The sequence below is a fragment of the Lonchura striata genome, chromosome 11, assembly GCF_050655825.1.
Source record: "Lonchura striata isolate lonStrDom1 chromosome 11, ASM5065582v1, whole genome shotgun sequence".
NCBI classification, from domain to species: domain Eukaryota; kingdom Metazoa; phylum Chordata; class Aves; order Passeriformes; family Estrildidae; genus Lonchura; species Lonchura striata.
Genome location: NC_140713.1, coordinates 23,552,832 through 23,573,606, shown reverse-complemented (window position 1 = coordinate 23,573,606; position 20,775 = coordinate 23,552,832). Strand labels below are relative to the sequence as shown.

Sequence of the window (20,775 nt, the reverse complement as noted above, 5' to 3'; positions counted from 1 at the left end):
TGGAGTAGGGAATATCCATGGGATGGAGTAGGGAATATCCATGGGATGGAGTAGGGAATATCCATGGGATGGAGTAGGAGGGGGTATCCATGGGATGGAGTAGGGGTATCCATGGGATGGAGTAGGGGGGGGTATCCATGGGATGGAGTAGGGAGTATCTGTGGAATATTTCAAACCTTCAGTTGTACTTGGACTCAGGGTGGGGAGGCAGAGGGCTCAGCCCTTCCCTCATGGACCCAGGTTTCTGCTGGGGCTGATCCCTGACCTTTCCTTTGCTTTCTCTGCAGTCTCCACCACCGTGCTGTGCCAGAAGCTGATGGAAGTGGTTCCTCAGGAATCCTAGGCAGGAAAAGCAGGGACTCTGAGCTCGAGGAAACGCACAAGGTTATTCTGAGATGACACAAGGATCCGACCCCTCACTCCCCAGTCCCAGGCGCCGGAGCTGCCTCCCGCTGCCACCACTGCCCCAAGGCTCTGCTCAGCTCCTGCAGCCCCTCCAGCCCCTCCCAGCCCTGCAGAGCAGCCAGAAGAAGTCCTTGGTACGAGCCAGGAGGAGGAATTCCAAAGGGCAGTTCCAGAGGGGTGCTGCCTGTGCCCTCTGTGTGTGTGTGAGGGCTGTGCTTGGCTCTGGGATCTGCTGGAGCCTGGTTTGAGTGTTCAGAGGGCCTGGTGGGGGCTGGGGCTGCCACAGAGCCCTGGGAGGGTCCTGAGCTGCCTTACCTGGCCCGGGTGGGGGGTGGGAAGCAGAGGTTGGCCGATGTTGTCTCACTCCCCCAGACTCACACCCCCATGTGCTGCTGGACACTGGATGTGGGGGGTCTCATCTGAGTGTCCCTGCGCCCCTCACTCGGGGCACTGCCACCCCTTGGATTTGGATCACCACTCCCAGATCCAAGCCAGCTCCCTGCTGCTGAGCCAGTCCTCCAGGATGCTCTTCCCCACAGTGCCCATCGCTGGGAATGAGCACTGAGGGGGGAGTTCCTGCTGAGAAACCTGGGAGCTGCAGTCAGCAGAAGGCCAAGTCCTTGGCTTGCTCATTCCATGCTTTTCTGTGCCAGGCTTTCATCCAGCATGGGATGAGCAGCTCTGTGCTCCCTCTCCTCATGGCTCTGCTCAGGGAGCCACGTTTGCCCCTAAACCACGTGCTGAGAGAAAGGAAGGGTGGGGATTGCCCTGGCACATTCCCTGGGCAGTCTCTCCGTGCTCTGCCTGGCACTGTTCCCTTTGTCCTGCCATGTTTCCTCTGGAATGTGCCATGGAGATGGGACCAGCTGGCTCTGGGCTGTGGAGAAGGGCAGATGTCCTGGCTGGCTGGAGCCACCTCGAGCTGCTGGAGATCATAGAATGGTTTGGGTGGGAAGGGACCTTACAGCCCATCCAGTGCCACCCTTGCCATGGCAGGGACACTTTCCACTGTCCCAGGCTGCTCCAAGCCCTGTCCAGCCTGGCCTTGGGCACTGCCAGGGATCCAGGGGCAGCCCCAGCTGCTCTGTGCCAGGGCCTCCCCAGCTCTGAGTAATGAAGGTGAGTTCTGCTCTAAGGAGCAGAGCCTGGGCCTCATCCTCCTTCATGCATCAGGTCTGGCTTGATGAGGTCCCAGCACCAGCCTCCCATTCCAGGAGTGATCCCTGAGCACCATCCATGATCTGCAATGTGTAATCCTGGTTTGCTGCCGTGCGTGGTGCCATCCCATCCCTGAGCAGCCCCAGAATTCCTGTAGTTCCCAAGTAGGTCAGCACTGTCCCCTTAGGGACACGCTGCTTTCTTTGGTTCGAGTGTCACCTTTTGGAAAGCTGCAGTTCCTGATCCATTTGCTCATTGTGCCTCTGTGCTCCGACATCACCTGGAATTCTGATCTTTTCCCCACTGGAGCTGCTTTGCTGTCTCTGTTGCAGATTTTTGTGCTTGTGCTTTGTGCAGGTGGCTTGGTGAACTGTTTCCCTTTTTTTTAAACGTGGCCGTTGGGAAGCCAGGCTGCTCCAGGAGCTGTCGCTTCCCGCTGGATTCTCCTTGGAGCAGAGTTCTTTGGGGTGAAGGGGTGTTAGGGACCCTGTGGTTCTCACTCAGCCTCTGTCCTGGGAGGGTCTGCAGCACTGCAGGTTGTGGTGGGGCAGGGGCAGCTCCTGCCCAGCTCTGTGGCCGTGTCCAGGTGCAGCTCCACACTCCCACTTTGCCAGCCCCGTGTCCTGCTCCGAGGCAGGAGCAGGGGAGACAATCAGCTCTTTATTCCATGGCATCTGGGGTGGAGATTCCCAAATCAGCTCAGTGACAGTGTGGACATTCCCAATCCAGCTCAGGTGACAGTGTGGAGATTCCCAATCCAGCTCCCTGGCAGTTGAGTTAATCCAGGAGGATTTGCAGCTGCTTTGGGAATATCCAGAGGGCAGACCCCAAGGTTTTTGGCCAGTGCAATGAGTTGGAGCATCTCAGATCTGATGCCTGTGGAGAGGCTTTGGCATAAATAAGGTCACAAATCACAAAACCTGAACTCGAGTTTTGGCTTCTTCCAGCTGAAGGCTGAGATGGTTTTGAGCAGTGATGGGAAATCAGAGCTCCTGCTAGACCTGCTCCATGGAGAGGGGACCTCAGTCTGTCACCTGCCACTCAAGCTGCAGGTTTTTTTGGCTGTGAGGTCTCAGGGCAGCTCCTGCAGGGCCTGGGTTCAGCATGGGGACTCTCAGTGCCAAAACCCACCAGCAGAATTCCTTGGGATGCAAAGCAAAGGCATTGGAATCTCAACCCAAAGTCAGCTGGCACCAAGGGCCCTCCACAGAGAGCTCAGGACTGGGGCCAGACCTCCCAAAGGTTGGCTTGGACACATTGTCCATCAGGTGATGACCATCACAGTGTCCTCCTGGTGCCCCTTCCACGCTGCTTTGAAAGACGAGCTGTCACACTAAAAAATATTTTTTAAGCAATCAACGGATTTTAATTAAATCCTTAACTGGCTTGCTTTGCTTTTTGTGGATTTCCATGATTTCTCACTTGCTGCTGAAGATTTTCTCTTGTACTAACCTGAGGCTCTGGCACTGATCCCACCTTCGTGGGCATCTCATCTGCATCTCCTTGGCAATAGAGGTTTAGGAAGAAACTGAACCAGGTACCAGCACAGAGCCACAAAAAGGCTGGATTTGGTCAGCCACAGCTCACATCTCAAAGTTGATCTGCCAAAAAGCTGATTTCTTTCACCATGGAGTCATTGATCCCCCGTGGCTGCCCTCCACCAGAGCTTGGTGACGCAGCTGGAAGAGCTTGGGTTGTTTTTTCCTGGAGGTCTGGGAGATGATGAGGGAAGGGGTAAAACTGAATTTCATTTTAGCAAGAAAAGACAAGAAGTAGTTTCTGCAATCATGGAAATGGCTGCCACAGCTTTTCCCTTGGGTCAGCAACATCTGCCCCCAGCTTGTGCTGTTCTGATGGCTTTGGGTATGGAAAAGGGAGAATTCACCCCTGGGAAAGACCTTGCTGGTTGTTTTCCTCAAATATGGAGTGAGATGTGTCAGGGAGGGCAGGGGGAGCGACAGAGAGTTCCCAGAGTTTCCCATCCTTCCCAGCCCTGGGATTTTTCCTGTTTCTCTGTCGTGCTCCTTGGAGGCTGTGGTAGGCAGGGAGGGAGATGGACGCTCCCCACAAGGACCCTGCCACCCCAGTGACCTACAGGAGGTTCCACAGGAATCTCTTCCATTGGCAGCTCCCTGCATGTCCAGCTGGAGCTGTTCTGTCCATGGAATTCAGATTGGAAAAGACCTTGAAGGTGATGGAGCCTGATGGCAGCTGTGCCATGATCCCGTGCTCCTTGAACTGATCCCAGCTTCCAACTCTTGCTCCTCTCCAGTTGTTTTTGAGTTCAGGCTCCCAGGCTGGCAGTTGTTTGGGGTGTTCACAGAATTGCATCCTGCAGGGATTGCTAAACAGAGCAGGAGCTGCTGGCCAGGCATTTCCATACCCATTGGGTTCCTCTTTCCTCCAGCTGGGAGGGAAACCAGCCCTGCAAAAACCAGGGGGATTTATGTCATCTGGTGGATTTTTAATGATTTTTTTTTTTTTAAACTTCCTGCAGAATTTGCAGTGTTTTCCATCTCAGACACCATCTTCTGGTAAACAGGCTTTTGTTTGGAACGGCCCCCTCGGTGGCCACGGAGTTCAAAGGGACTCTGGCACAGTTGAACAAACTTTAAAGGCCCTTCAGCTGGTTTGAAACTCCTGGGAAGTGGCTTTGTTGTTGTCCAAGTCCTCAGGGTGGCTCAGGCAGGGGAATAAATCTGGCTCCTCCAGGGGCTGCTGTGGTGGGTCCGGGCAGGGGCAGTGGGGCTGTTCCCTGGAGCTGTGATTCCCAACCCTGCAGAGAGTGGCAGAGTCCTGCCCTGGCTGCAGGGAATCCCAGGAAAAGTTTCCACTCGCTCTGGGAAGGTCCCTGTGCCTTCAGCCGAGGCCACGGCGCTCTCAGGTGTTACTAGAAAATCAGATTACAAAACAAATCCATGAGGAACCTGCCAAACGCTGTCCTCACACAACCCCCGGCTGCTTGGGGCTGTTCCCTTGGGATGCCAGCTCTTCATCCACTCTGCCACCTCATGACATGAAATTGGGAAATTGGGAAAGGGCTGGAACAAAGCGGCTCCTGGAGCTTGGCAAAGGGCAGCCCCAGGGCAGGGTGGCTCCGGGCTGGTGCTGAGCTCTGTCTGGGATTGAATCCCAGCTTTGTACCAGCCCTGGGAGCATCCCGAGCTCTGGCATGAGCCAGAGCCAGGCACGCCTGGCTGCCAAGCAGGGGGATCCTGCAGGGGTGGGAATCTGCTCCTCCATCCCTGCAGGGGTGGGAATCTCCTCCTGCATCTCTGCAGAGATGGGAATCTGCTCCCTCATCCCTGCCAGGAGACCCTGGAGACCTCAGTGCTGAGGGAAGCTCCAGGGGCTCCTCATTCCAGGTGGCTCCTTGAGGAGTTACACCCAGGATTGTGCTGGCTTTTCAAGTTCTTCCCAGCTGGAACTGGATCTGGGTTGGGAATGAGTGGAGGATGCTGCTGGTGCAACCAAGAGCTCCCAGTTTGGTGATGCAGTGGTAGGAAAGGTGGCTTGGGATCAGTGATCCCAAGGATCCCAAATCCAGAGGATTATTCCTTGCCTGAGAAGGGGCGTTGCTTCCTCCAGCTGTGGAAGTGGTAATGATTAAAAATAAAAAGTATTTTTTTAAACACTGAATTAATTTCTAAACTGCCTAAGAGAGACTTTATAGCTACACCTGAGTTCTTCCCCAGGGCTGACGTTCAGCCCAGCACTGGAGCTCTCCCTCATCCCGGGTGAGGCTGTGCTGGGATCAGCAGAGGCATGGGGGGAAAAATCTCCTGAATTGTTCAGAGGACAGGGGGAGGTCCATGTCCCACCCAAATCCTTGGAGAGGGAGGATCTTGAGTGGTTCCCAGGCCTCTCTCCCCCCTCAGAACAAAGGGAGGATGACCTTCACTCCTGGTGCAGAATTTGACTTTTCAGACACTTTTTTTTTTCTTTTTTGTTTTGTTTTGGTTTGGTTTTGGTTTTGGTTTTTTTAACACAGAAAAAGTAAACCTCTTAACACACACAAGAAAACCTGAACCTGATTTACGATTTTGTTACATTTGGTTGCTTTAAGAAAACCTGTTTTACTAATTTAAATATTGCTGTAGATGACACTATATTTATTTGAAAGGGGTAAATATATTTTAGTCTTAATTCTTCTCCAGTAAGCGCTGTGTATTCCCAATGTTTGTGTTCCTGGCAGCACAGCAATTCCACTGACTGAGGGCTGGGCAGCCAGCAGCTCCTGAATCCAATGGCCTTGGACAACAAGATGTCTCTTGCAATGTAATTTTTTTTTTTTTTTGGTAGTATTTCTTGATTCTTTTATGTCTGTGTTTTAACAAATCTGTTCAATGTTTGGGTTGTTCTATGTTTTGGGTTGTTTTGTTTTGTTTTTTAACAAAGAAAGCTGAATTACAACATTCTGGTTGCTGGTCTTTGCCTCGAAAAGTTTTCTTTTTCCATGATTATCCCCCACCATCAGCACCTGGGTTTCCAAATATTCCTCTTGCAGCTGGATTTAGGAGAGATGAGAGCATCCATGCCTCCACCTCCATCCTCTTAAAAATTCTAGTTCATTTTCCTGAGGTTAAAACTAGGGGAATGGGGAAGTGGGAGAGCCCTGGGCACGGGGAGGGAGCAGAGGAGGAATATCCCAATTCCCAGGGTGTGTCCAGAATTCTGTGCAGCAAAAGGAAAGTCCAGCAGTTCCCACTACCCCAGGTTGCTCCAAGCCCCTTCAGCACTCCCAGGGATGGAGCAGCCACAACTGGAAACTCCTGGATGTGGATTCATCAGTGGTGCCACCGTGGCAGAGGAAGGCTCCTGGAGAGTTTTTCCTGAGGAGGACACTTGGAATGGGAGCCACACGTGGTCCCAACTCCTGGAGGGCTTTTCCTGGGAAGAACTGGAATGGGAGCCACACGTGGTCCCAGCTCCTGGAGGGCTTTTCCTGGGAAGGACTCCTGGAATGGGAGCCACACGTGGTCCCAGCTCCTGAAGGGCTTTTCCTGGGAAGGACACTTGGAATGGGAGCCACACGTGGTCCCAGCTCCTGGAGGGCTTTTCCTGGGAAGGACACTTGGAATGGGAGCCACACGTGGTCCCAGCTCCTGGAGGGCTTTTCCTGGGAAGAACTGGAATGGGAGCCACACGTGGTCCCAGCTCCTGGAAGGTTTTTCCTGAGGAGGACACTTGGAATGGGAGCCACACGTGGTCCCAGCTCCTGGAGGGCTTTTCCTGGGAAGGACACTTGGAATGGGAGCCACACGTGGTCCCAGCTCTGTCCAGACACGTCCCCAGCTCTGCTCTTGTGGCTGCTGGGCTTTGTCCCAGGGGCTGGAAGTGGCAGGCGTGGGAACACCTCCCCACAGGGAGCAAGGCTGACATTTTCCCACCCTCAGACCAAACCCAGGATATTTTTCTCCCCAAACCCAGGAGCTCCTGTGTGGGAAGCCCGTGGAGAACACAGGGAATGCCACCAAGGAAGGGTGAGCCCTTGGAGCAGCAGGTGGGAATGTCCCAGGACTGCAGGGAATTGCAAAAGCCATAAAACTGTTGTTCCTTTGAAGAATTGTGTGGAAGATGAAAGGCCCTAAATCTGTTTGGGTTGGGAAGAAGCCACTGAAGGGTGGGGTGTGACACGGAACAGCTTCAAGGGTGCACAGATAAATCAAAACAAGGAGCTGACAGGGAATTGGGGCTGGAGCTAATAAAGGGATCCTTGGAGGGAAACAAATTCATCCAGTGAAAATGAGCTCCAGATATAAGGGAAATTGGAGACCAGGAGAATTGATGTTGACAAACTTCCTTGCAGCAAAGTAACACCCAGCAAGAAAATTGTTCCTTTAATATTCAGGCAATGGAACTGCCTGAAGAATTTTTTTTTTTTTTTACCAGTTTTAAAAAGAGTTGCTGATTTTAACCTGCAAAGCCATGAAATAATGGTGTCTCCCCAGCTGATTTTGCTGGAGATTTATTTTTATTTAATTAATTTATTTTTTAGGTGTCAGAGCTCAGCAGAACAGGATTTTTTGAAAAATGGGTGTTAAAGGTCTTTAAAAAAAGGATGTATTCAACTCCCTGATTCCAGACCTTGAAATGTAACAAGGATTTTCTAGAGATCCCTATAAGTTTTTCCCCCCTGCATAATTGCTGGAGATGCAAATTTCCTTCCTGTCTTGAACTGCAACTCTCCCAGCTGGGAATGGATGGCACAAGCAGCAGGGTGGGCAGGAAGGACCTGGAAATCCACAGAAACCACCCTTGTTCCTGGCTGTGCCTCGGTTTCCCCCGCTGAGAAAGGTCTTGCTCATCTTCCCAGAAGAGACTGAAAGCTCTGTCTCAATCAGTTGGGACAATAAATGCTGGAAATTCCCCTGCTCTTCATCCAAACTGCACAATGGGAAAACTGAATCCACATTTGGATCCCTCCACCGAATTAGAGACCAGGGAAGCAAGAAATGGCAATTCCTGTTGCCTGAGCCTCTTTCCTGATTTAATTAATGTGTCCTTCAGCCCTGTCCTGGAGTGGCCATGCAGGACCCTGCCCCAAAAACCAGATTGGAGTCAGGGTTTGCTGGGAAAATGTCCCTGTTGCCTTAGGCCAGTGTAATCTGTGCCCTGGAGAGCCTGTTCCTGGATTTGGGGGGGCTGAACCCAATTATCCACGTGAGCACCTGGAGCTGGGGAGGCAGCAGGAGCGAGGGACAGTGCCCAAGAGATGTAGAGAAAAAAACTCTTTTTAAATTTTAACTAAGGGCTTTTCCCAGCAGCTCCTTTTGGAAGTGATTCCCTGCCTCTCTCCGCAGTCCAGGATCCCACCCTGTCCTCCCTGTTTTTCTGCACGAGTTGGCATCACTTGTCACTGTGTCCCTCAGGGTGACAGGGACACAGAGAGGTCCCAGAGCCACCTCAGGGGGTGGGAGTGCATTTGGCCTGGCTGCCTGCCCTCAGAATCATGGAGTGGTTGGGGTTGGAGGTTAAAGCTCACCCAACTCCACGGGCAGCTCCCACTCCACGTGTCTGCATCGTGCCAGCACCATCAGGGACTGTCACAGCATCAGGTGACAAATCCTGCAGCCTCCAGAGCAGCCCAGAGCCATCCCAAAAATGGGTGACAGGAATGAGAGGCACAGAGCCCTGAGCCAAAGCAAACCCTCGGGATGTTGCAATATTCCAGGAGTGTGGTGAGCTCTGCTTCGGAGCCGTTTCCTGGCTGGTTGGGTCAACATCTCCAGAGCCTGGCCCTGCGTCTCAGTGAGGTCATTTCTGCTCTGACTTGCCCAGGAAAGCAGCAGGAGCCTCATCCCTTGGGCTGCACAGAAATCAGGTCTGGGCACCTCAGGAATTTGGGAGCTTCGTGCTGCAGTGAGCTGCTGCATGTTGGATGTGGGAGCAAAAAGCCATCAGCTCAGCTAAAAGACAATTCAAATGTCTGCAGGGGCCCTGGTGCCCGTGCCAGGAGCAGGGTGGGGGCGAAGCTCCTGCTCAGTCCCTGGGATTTCAGCCCTGCCAGGCTCTGTGTGGTGGAGAATATTCCAAACACTCCTGGAGCCTGGGAGGACCTGCAGGAGATTCCTGCTGGCCCTGGCTTCCAGCAGCCAAAAGGCACCAGAGCAAAAATTACTATTGCTGGTCACAATCTTTTCTTGAGAAGGGACATTTGGGGATGGAAAAATCCTTTTTCCCCTTTTTAATGTTTGTTTTCTTCATGTGCCTCTAATATTTTCTAGAAAAAAACAGAAGCTTGGTATTACATAGTGACTCTAAAACCAGCAACCCGTGGAATCTTTCTGGGAAGATGAGGCTGAAGGTATTGGGGTTATCCCAGCTTTTCCTGCATGTTTGGAGGCAGCTGGAACTTTGAATGATATTCCTGGTGAACTGCAGGAATTGCTGGGTTGGGAATGCTGGGCTGAGCTCCCTGCTGGTGGCTGCAGTCTCCTGTCTGTCTGTCTGTCTGTCTGTCCACAGCCTTGCTCCTGCTAAATGGGATTTATCCCTGTGCCAGCACTGGGTTTGCATTAGGGGGAAAAAAAAAAAAAATCATAATCCACATTGACAAAGTTGCCTGAAAGAGGCTTTCCAAAGAGGCACTGGCTCCCCACAATGTAAAGAGTTTAAGCTCTCACATGATGGCTCAGGCTGTGCAATTGCTGCAGGAATCAGCTCTGGACAGCCATTCCCAGGGGAGAGCAGGATCCTGGGGAAGCAGCTGCATGGAAAAATCCGGGCTGTTAACTGGGGAGTCCTTCCACAGGTAGAGGAAATCAGGTGTTCAAAATAAAAATCCCAGCTCACAGAAGAAAGTCATTTAGAGCCACATTAATCCCGGTGTGTGCCAGGCCCTCTGAATAATCAAAAATTACTCTTGCTGGTCACAATTTTTTCTTGAGGACGACTATTTGGGGATGGAAAATCTTTTTGTCCCTTGTTTATGTTTGTTTTCTTCAGGTACCTCTAATATTTTCTAGAAAAAACAGAAGCCTGATATTAGCTAGAAATCCTGCAAGCCTCAAACCATTCTCTCTTTATCTTCCACGTTTAATTAAAATTAATAGAAATGGAAGCAGAATTAGCCTTTTTCCTAGTACCCCATGGAATTTCTGAGCAGGTGCTATCACTGCTGAGCAAAGGTTAAACAGGTTTTTGTCTGTCTTATTCAGGAGACCAAACCTGAGAGAAGGTCCTGTACCCAAGGCAAACAAGATAAACCCATAAATCCTGCAAAATATTCTCTCTGGGATTTGCTTCTTGCTGTGTGGGCCAAATACCATCTGGATTTATCTTCCTGCCCTCTACACAGAAAAATCAACCTGAAAAGCACTTTGACACCCTCCTCATTCTGGCCACAGGCTTGCAGCATCCTCAGGGACTGATGCAAGACCCTGCCAAGGGCTGTTGCATCAGATAAAACAGCAGGAAACAGTTGGCTCTGCTCTGTTTTCCCCCAAAAGTGCAGATTCTTCTTCCTTTTTTTCTTTTTTTTTTATTTTGGAGGAAAGTGACTTCCAGCCACAAGGCTGCTGAGTGCAGAGCTGTCTCAGGAACGGGAAGTTGTGCTGCAGAAGATTCCCTCAGGAACAGAATTTATGGCAGTTCTTGGATTTTCCCTGCTGCCTGTTGTGGCCTGCTCTCCACTGGGAAAAAGGCTCCAGCCTGGAGCCTTTGGATGCTGCAGCTCTGTTGATTCATGCAGGGGATTAGGCAGTGAAGGAGGCTTTCATTTGATTTTCCTTGGCTTTATTAAATGAATTCCAGCTTTTCTGTGGAGCTGCACATGCTGCTTTGTGTGCCACAGCCTCGCGGGCGCCAGGCCTGATCCTGCAAGGATCACTGAGGGCTGATCTGCTCCAGCCTCATTCCAAAATCCTGTTGGGATGGGGATCCATCCCCCTGGGGGATATGGGGGAGACTCTGAGAACACAACAAGGACAAAATGGATCTCAGGGGTGGCTGGCTCCAACCAAGTGTGACAGAAACAGGGCCTGGGAAGAGATGTGGAATTGGAGACAGAGAGGAAAATTGGCCTGGAACAAAAAGGGGATTTGATCCTACAGACAGGAAAAGGAAGCTCAGGAGGAAATTCCCTGCTGGGTGCGTGGTTTGGTGGTGGGCAGGAGGAAGAAATCCCTGTACACAGAATCCCAAAGGGTGTGGGAAGCAAGGGGCCACAACTTTTGGAGAGCAGCACCTTGGGAAGTGGAAGGCTCTGGATACAGCTGCTCCAAGGCCAGCCCTGGGAGAAGCTGCCATGTCTTCACCTGGGGCTGAAGGGATTTGTGAGGGTGCAGGCAGAGCTTTGCCTGTGCCTGACTCATTGCCTCTCCCCAATAAAAAACCACCGGCCTGTTCAAACCCCACTGCCCTGCGGCTGCAGGGCATAAAGGTGAAGGATTTGGGAGGAATGAGCCCAGCACCAGCCCACGCCTGCCTCCAGCTGAGCCCTTCTGCAGGCAAGTCTGTGCCTGGGCAGAGCTGCAGCCTCTCCTCACAGCTGCTCTGCACTTCAGAGCATCACTGGTTCACCAATTCCCACTGATGAAACCTTCCTGGAGGTTCTCCAGCGGATGTGCCATGGCAGCAGTGCCACATGGAAGGACTCACTGTCCTGTGGGGGCTGTGCAGCTTCTTGATGTCCTGGTGGCCTGAAAGATCCAAAGTTTTTCATGGACTGACATCCCCCGGTGCCATAAGCGAGCAGGAGGTGCCTGTCCATGAAAGAGGGCAGCTGGTGTGCACAAACACATTCCCTGTGTCCTCCTCTTCCAGGGGCCTGTCCTGGACTCTCAGGGGAATTGTAGGGAAAAGCAGTTGTATAAAATCCAGGGGTTGGACTTCAGTGATCCTTTTGGATTCTCTCTGACTCAGGATATTCTGAGATTCTTCCAGGGGAGTATAAACCACCATTCCTGCTGGCTGCTGTGGGGACAGTCTGGAAAAGAGGAATAACCCCTCATGGACACCCTGCAGCCCACCAGCCCCAGGGACTCGGCCACCATCCCAATCCCAGTCTCCTCAAAATGCTGCCAGTTTATCCTGTGGGAAGAGTGAAGCTGTGCTGGGTGCCAGGAACCACCATAGAAACTCCATTTACACTCCAACAATGCCAGGCACAGCTGCCCAGCAGGGAGCTGAGTAAATATTGGTTTTCCAATGGGATCGAATTCCCACCTGCCTCATCAGTGGGATGGATGGAGCGTGGTGGATCAGGTTGTTGTCCATGTGGTCATCATGAAACCCCTGCTTTCTGTGCAGGCAGCACAGAAAAACCCAGCTGTGACGTGTCCCTGACACCTGGGGCTGGCTTTCCTGTGTGACTCTGTCTTTTCTAGCAACAGAAATGACAGCTCAGCTCAGGAAACCAAGGTGGTTATTTTCAGAGAGAACAGGATGGAAACACTTAACTGAGGCTGCAGGTTAAAATTAGACCTTTTCTTCGAAAACTGAGTCAGTGATAGAGAGATATGGGACAATCACCTGTTACATCATGTCTGTAAAATTACCCTGAGGTGCGCTCAGGAGTGGATGTGATGTCATATTTTAAAATCTAAATTGCTGCAGTTTGAATCCATCTGGGCAGTCATGCAGGAGCGGTGTTGGGAGGAGGTGGGGGGCTCTGCAGATGACACTCTGTGTTCTGCTGGAAGGAAAAACCAAAGTTTTATTTACAATTCACGGTCTCTAAACTGCCACCCATCCCTAGAGGTTCTGCTGAGATTTTGGGGATTCACAGGGAAGAGTGAGAAAGGAAATTCAACATAATTTTAACCACGGGGGGGAAAAGCTTTCCTTTGTCTCCTGCACTGACACCAGCACAGCAGCTCCTCCTCCTGCAGGTTACTGCTTTAGGAGAACATTCCTGCTCAAGAGAATGGTTAACACACCCACTTGTACCTTTTTAAGCTGCTGAGAATGAACAAATATTTTCTTTCCTTTTGCAAAACCACAGGGAATCTTGCCAGGGTCATCATTTCCTGAGGGTAAATGCTGAGCAAGATAAGAGATGTAAGGAGTTATCTCTACTGAGGGGCTCAGGGAGACCAGCCTGAACTGGAGCAGAACTCACCAAATCCTCCCCAGCCTTGCCCTGACTGGTAAAGCCTTGTCAAGTGCCTTGACAGCAGCAGGTAGGGCAGAAATCCATCTGATCCCAAAGGCTGTCACAGCACCACCAGGAAAAGCAATGCCAATCAGTTGTGGAAAAAACCTACTCACCCATCAGGCCAGGGTCAGGGGGTTTCTGTGGAGATAAACCAGAATGAATGTCATCAGTGGCACTGTTGTCAGGGCTGAGGGAGGCAAAAATCAAACACTGAGGGTCAGGCCCTGTCCTTTACCTTTTCAGCTGTGGAAGCTGGGAATGGCAGGACAGGGAGAAATGATCCAGATCCACCCTTCCCACAGAACAGCTTGATTCCCCCCAACCCTCTTTGACAGGGGCTTAGACACAGCTCTGAAAATGCCACAGTCTCTTCTCATGTCTCACTGTGCTGGAACTCAGGGATTTTTCTGTGATGTTTAAATTAAACCTTCTGATAATATATAAGGAATCCTCTTCACCCTCCCTGCCAGGAGATGACTCCCCCTGAACACAGGTGAGCCACTGAGCCCAGGTTCCTAAGGCTCCCTCAGCAAGTGACAGAGGAAAATTGGTGTTGGAGAACACCTGGATGAGGACATTTTGTACTGGATTGCCACAAAAGCCAGCGGGACACTAAACCCTGCCCTGCCTCAGCCTGGCTGTGTCTCACTGCTGATTTCATCTGCCCCCAGCATTTCCTTCCCCATCTAAGGGAAACATCTCTAAGACATTCTCAGCCCTGTGGGGAAGGCTTTGTGCTGGGAACTGAGTGTTGGCTGTAAGATAAATGGATGTCCATACAGCGTTTAAGGTTATCTTTAAGTGAATTTGTATCTGCTTTCTGAGGGTAAACAGTACTGAGGATTGTGGCCAGTCCTCTGCAGCACCCACTGTAGGCTCTGCTCTGGAGATGGTGTATCCCAAAAAACAGCCCTGGGCTCTCTGGAGATGGTGTATCCCAAAAAACAGCCCTGGGCTCTCTGGAGATGGTGTACCCCAAAAAACAGCCCTGGGCTGTGCAGGCTCCTCATGGCAGAGGAGCTGTCCTCGAATGTGCTTGGACACGTTCTCAGCAAAACATGGGATTAATAGTGTAAATACTATCACCACTGCCAAATTCCTGAGGATGTCCTGAAGCTGGAGAAACTGAAATACAAAGGATTTCTCCATCTCAACATGCTTTGCTCACTGGAGAACATTTCTCTTCCGGCCTCCTGGGGACATCCACATTCCTGAAATCCAGGGGACATCCACATCCCTGAATCCAGGGGATATCAGCATCCCCAAATCCAGGGGACATCCGCACCCCTGAATCCAGGGGACATCCACATCCCTGAATCCAGGGGACAACCGCACCCCTGAATCCAGGGGACATCCGCATCCCTGAATCCAGGGGACATCCGCACCCCTGAATCCAGGGGACATCCGCATCCCTGAATCCAGGGGACATCCACACCCCTGAATCCAGGGAATATCTGCATCCCTGAATCCAGGGGACATCCACACCCCTGAATCCAGGGGATATCAGCATCTCCAAATCCAGGGGATATCCACACCCCTAAATCCAGGGGATATCAGCATCCCCGAATCCAGGGGACATCCGCACCCCTGAATCCAGGGAATATCTGCATCCCTGAATCCAGGGGACATCCGCACCCCTGAATCCAGGGAATATCTGCATCCCTGAATCCAGGGGACATCCGCACCCCTGAATCCAGGGGATATCCGCATCCTTGAATGCCGAGCCCTGCTGGGAGCTGATGCAAGGCTGGGGCGGGTGTTGCAGCAGCAGCAGCAGCAGCAGCAGCAGCGGGGCTGCACTGGCGCTGACACCTCGTGGGGCTCCGCAGCCACTGCAGCCTGACTCCACTCCAGCCAGGGTTGCATCAGACTCCGAATTTGAATACCGGTGAGGAAAAAATGGTGCTTTGCACATGGGCAGTGGATTTCAAGGTATTATTGGTCGCTTTGTTCTCTGAGCAATGTGATCTCACTGGCCAGGACTCGCTTCTCACTCCTCACCTCTGATTTTGTGGGGTTTCCTTTCACTCATTTCATTTCTCTCAGGTTCACTCAATTATTTCTTTAGAAGTTTCAGAGTGGGTTCAGAGCTATGGGGTTGAGCCCCAAGTTGTGCCCCTAGAAACCCCTGACCCCAGGTGAGCCAGGGACCTGTGTAATGACACTGCCACTGAAGTGCTTCTGGGTCAACCTGGGACATAAATGAATGGAAAAATATCAAAACTTGTTCATCAGCAAATTGGGAATAGAGCAAAACACGGCTGGTGACAGGTAAGGAAAAGCAGTTTCAGCTGGTGTCAGCTGGATCCAACCCTGATATTGTGAGCCCTGCTTGCCCAGGAAGATTAAGCATCTCCAAAGAAGCTTAGGTAGCCTAATTAATGGTTCACCAGCCTAATTAAGGAAGATCCGGGACAGACATAAAGACAGCGTAAAATTTCTGCTTTCTCATCGCTGCTGTGGTGCTGGCACACGGCAGGAGCAGATTGATGGGGGTCAGTGTCCTGGAAAATGCGACAAGAGCTGGACAGAGCCTTTGGGAGCAGCCGCTGGAGCATTTCAATCAGGAGCAGCTTCGGTTGTGGGCTGGTAAATCCCATCACAGCTCAGTGACACACCCGAAACGGCCCCACCAAAGCTGCTCTGATGAAACAGTGGCACCAAAGCCCTGCTGCAACCCCTGGTGTCTGTGAAAGGACGGGCAAAGGAGGGCAGTGACACATGCAGAGAAATTTGGCTGCTCCACGAGGAAGTTTGGCTGGAGTAGCACGGACACAAGCCATTCCTCCAAGAGCCTCGTCCTCCTGTGCTTATACAGATGTGCTGGGATTGAGTCACCAGAGCCTTTTCCTGAAGGGAAGTTTGGGATTTGGGAGCTTTAGAGAGTGGGGATAAATCAGTGAACAGTGGGGAGCAGAACCCTCTCATGTGGCAGCTGCTCCTGATGAACAGCTGAAATAATCCCACAATCTCCCTGCTCTGGCATAGAAGGTGTTCCATGCAGGATCCCAGCACAGTCAGACAAGGCTTTATCCAAATCATAAATTCTGTATTTCCCACAATCCATAACCAGTTAAAACCAGAGATCAGAGAGGGGGGAGTCTCAGGCTCCTTTGCTCTGACATCCTTATTTATTTGCTCCAATTTTCCTCTCAAAAAGTGCAGAAACCCCAAGGAAATCCTACTGGAATGGCAGAAGTAAGGGCTTTCACAGCTTCAGAGAATTTTTGGCCTCAAGCCTGGCACTTTGCTGATGGATTTAGATGGATGTCCCTTGGGACGTGTATCTGGACAGAGCCACACTTTGTACTTCCCTCAAGGGAAGCCTCGGCCTTCCTTGGCTTCCTCTGTTCTCGAGATATTAAAGCACCGATTTCCAAACAGAAAATCCAGGAAGCCCATTCAATGGCTGGGAGATTTTATCAGCTCCTGATTATAAACGAGCCTTGAATGGAGCAGCAGCCACCTGCCAGCTCCCAGTCCAGCTCCAGCTTCTCCAGCATAAGCAGGGAATGAGGGGCCTCTGCTGGACTGTCAGCACAGCCAGGAGAAAAAACAAGAATTCCCAACTTTTTTCAAAGTGATCCCTGATTATGGACATATCTTTGTCCCTTATCTGGATCTGCCTTTGGAGATGACTGACTCTGGCTGTCCACAAAGCCTGGAGGGCACATTTTGGGTTGATTTCTCTCTCTTTTATCTGTGTGAAGGAGGAAAATTGCAGCCTGTGCCTGGAGACCAAAGATTATTTTTATTCATTTTGTGAGGTTTTCTTGCATGAAGCTGCTTCCAGCAACGGGACAAGAGGAAATGACCTCAGGATTTGCTGAGGGAGGTTTTAGATTGGATACTGGGCACATTTTTCTCATGGAAGGGGTTGTCAAGCCCTGGCACAGACTGCCCTGGGCAGTGTTGGAGTCCTTATACCTGGAATGTGTAAAAGCCATGTTGATGTGGCAGCTGGGGACATGGCTGGTAGTGAACGTGGTGCTGCTTTGATGATCTTAAAGGCCTGCTCCAACTTTAACAATTCAATGATTTTCTGGGTTTTTTTACCACACAGCAGTGAAAGAAAATCATTTTTCCTGGGCATGCTGGCATGTCCCAGGGCACTTGGAGCCCTGGCTCTGCTGGAATTCTCTGACACCCCCCAGCATTTGACTCCCCATCCCTGGAAGTGTCCAAGGCCAGGCTGGACAGGGCTTGGAGCAATCTGGGATAGGGGAAGGTGTCCCTGGCCATGGCAGGGCATGGGATGGGATGGTTTTAAAAATCTCTTCTAACAAAACCATTCCATTATTCTATAAAACACTCCCCATCAGCACCACACAGCTCTCCCTGTTTGCAGTGCTTATCTTTATCCTCCTTTTTCCATACAGACAGAGGCAGAGCTCTCCAACACCAGCAATTCCAACCACTGCAATGCTTTTTTGGTTGATTTAGTTCCTGTGCTGTCAGCATGTCCTCCCGCTTAATCTGTGGCATTAATTCCTTCCTTGCTACTGGCTTCAGAAAGCATTAACAAGGGAAAAATAAATCAAGTGTTAGAGCACAAAGAAGACTTGTGGGAAAATGCTTTTGAGCCTTTTCTGAGGCTCTCATGCCTGTTATTCTTTACTTTGCTGATACAGCTGGATTTACCATCCTGTTGAATGTGCATATTCCAGACTATAAAAAAAATAACAAAGTCGAACCACGTGGGCTTTGTATAGGTCAGAGCTGGAGAGGGGCTGCCAGAGACAACAGCACAGGACGACTTCAGAGCACAAAATGTGCAAACACAGCCAAAGTGCAGCTTTTGTTCCTCCAAACAAAGCAGGGACCAAACCTGAGACACAACAGAGAAAAGCGTGGGACATCTGGGCGTGGGAGCTCTGTGTGTGTGTGTGTCCCAGCTCGGAGCCACAGCTGTCTGCCAGCTGTGTGCAGATGTTGGTGAGACTGTGGGAACATGGAGTGGCCTATCCCATCCTGGCTGGTGGGAAGCTTGTGGAAAGAGCTCACCTAAGTGAGCGCTGGAGTTTTAAATGGATGTTTTAGGGCAGGTTGGTGCCCTCAGGTCTTCAGCCTCATCTTTACCCTCGACCTCCTGAGGAAGATTCATCCCTGAAGTCACCATTGTGAACACAGTAACTGCTCAATAGTGGAGCGGGGCTGAATTCCCTGAGGAATTCCTGCCCTGTTTCATGCTCCTATTGTGCTTTGCATTTTCAGATGTGCAGCACAGAGCTTTGGTTGTCCCCCCATCCTCCTTTCTCACATCTCGCATGAGAAGCCAGACTGGGCAGTTCAAGGGATCAGGGAACTCACACCAGCAATGTCCTGCCTCACATGGGAGCCAGCTCCAAATGACCCCACGCATCCCAAACTGCACCAGGAACGTGGCAAATGAAGAGGTGAGAAAGCAATCTCAGCTCAGAGAATCTCTGAGCTCATGGAAATACCCGTGGATGATGAAGCACCAAAAGGGGGTGAGTGGAGCTGGGTGTGCGGGAGGTGAAAAACTTCTCGCTCTCACAGCAGGTGAAGACTTTGAGGGTTAATTTCCTAAAAATGCAGCTTTTTCATTTCCAAACCTCCCTAAAAAGCGCTGGAAGATCTGGACCCAGAGGAAATGTTGACCTGTAGACACCAGGAGGGGATGTGTTTTCACACACTGATGTCTCTTTGAAGTTGAAACCCAAGGAGCAGCAGGGAAACTTCCGAGCCCGTTTGCAGCGCCAGGGAACTCGGCAGAGCTCCCACATCTGGGAATTGCAATTGTCCCATCCCCGGTGCCTCCAGAGTTTCTGTTCCCTTCCTGCACATAAACAGGGACACGCTGCAGCTCGAGCTGGAACCACAGTGTTTTCAGAACAAACAGAAAAACAAAGTGCTGCTCATGCTGTGCATTGTCTGCAACCCCAAAATAACTTTCCCAGCTCTTCCCCCTGTGCCCCAGGGCTGTGTTTTTCCCTGATCCCAGGTTGAAGAGTAGGTGGATGTTCACAGCAAAGGATACATCCTGCAATTCCATGGCACATGGATGTTTTAGATAATTGAATTGTACCTTAGTGGAGATCCTGGCTGGTTTGGAGTGGTGAAACCCCCCCACCCCCCCACCCCCGCTTCCAGGAAATGAGGGGTTTTGTGGGAATTCGGTGAAAAATAGAATGATTTTATTCCTTCTGCTCCACAAGAAACAATCATGGTAGCAATTTTGATGCGCAGTGGGATGAACTCGCAGCTAAAAGCTGCATTTCAACCCCTATTTACACCCTTAGGTGTTCAAAGTAGGTGTTTTCCCAGGAATTTTTCCCTAGGCTCAGCATTTCTGCGTGAAATACCACATAAATCATCATTATTCCTTCTCCACTACTGAGGGAAAAAGCAGCTGCCTGGCATTGCCTGACAGTGCCTGTACTTCTTTTGACTCTCCAACAACTCAGGATTTGGAGAGTGGCCTGGATAAATGCCATTCCCAAAGGTCTGCAGCTGGAAATGAAAACATTTTCACAGTGCCTCAATCCTTGGGGAATTCTGCCTGTGGTTTAATTTTATTTTATTTCCTCACAGGGCCTCCCCCAGGCCTGGCTCATGTCTCAGGTGATAGAATTACACAATGCCACGATTACTGAGGCTGGAAAAGAGCTCCAGCATCATCGAATCCAACCAGTGACTGATCCCCACTTTGTCCCCAGCACTGTGTGCCACATCCAGGAATTCCTTGGACACCTCCAGGGATGGGCACTCCAAACCTCCCTAGGCAGCCCTGCCAGTATTTAACCACCCTTTCTGTGAAGAAATTCCTCCTAATCACAGAATCATGGAATATTTAGGGTTGGATGGGACCTCTGGAAATCATCCAGCCCAAGGCAGGATGGAGCAGGTGACACGGGAACGCGTTCATGTGGATTTGGAATGGAGATGGAGATCCGTGACCTCCCTGGACAGGTGTGTCAGGGCTCTGCCACCCTCACGCTGAGGTGGAACTGGTGGTTTAGTTTATGGCCATTGCTGTTTGTCGTGTCCCTGGTGTTATGTGTGGTAGATATAATTCGCGCCATTTCTAGTATGATATACATGATCGTGAATATTTGTTGGAGTATACACGTTTGTATTAGGAGTTCCCCCAACCCTTGCAGAGAAACTTGGTGTATGTTGAAACCTGATTTACACGTAAAAGGATGCGGCTCGGCCAGGAGATGGGCCATGTCTGGAGAGATACGGGGATGCCCAGGCGCTGATCATAAACTGATCATAAACTACCCGAGATGGCTTTCATGGAAATCCTTGGGCAGATCCATGTGAATGCAGCGTTCCCATAAATTTCATCAAGGGATTCACCAACTCTGGACACTGAATTGTTCTTATTCATCACCAAAAAAAAGAAAATCTCATTAACCTATGGACTCTGAATGGAAGAAAAGACTGATTGCTGAACTCTTGGCCTCAGGTGGAATTTTCCCTATAAAACCCGCTTGTGCCAGGATGGAGGTGTGTGGGCACAGAGGAAAACCTCTGCTGAGGCTGACTCCTTGTTGCACACCCAGGGCCGACCCCGCGCTCGGCTCTGTTCTTTCCTTGTGTCTGGCTAGACAGAATTTGACTGCAAAAAATATATATTTTTTTCA

At 50.9% G+C, this 20,775-nt stretch overlaps 1 protein-coding gene across 1 annotated transcript in view; it reads left to right on the top strand.

The window, feature by feature from the left end:
* Positions 1 to 5,992, top strand: part of SLC7A5 (solute carrier family 7 member 5) — a 32,221-nt gene extending 26,229 nt beyond the window's left edge. The window contains exon 10 of the mRNA XM_021526938.4: positions 288 to 5,992. Coding sequence (XP_021382613.1) covers positions 288 to 343 — 56 coding nt within the window. The 3' untranslated portion in view covers positions 344 to 5,992. The remainder of the gene's footprint in view (positions 1 to 287) is intronic.
* The last annotated feature ends 14,783 nt before the right edge of the window (positions 5,993 to 20,775 follow it).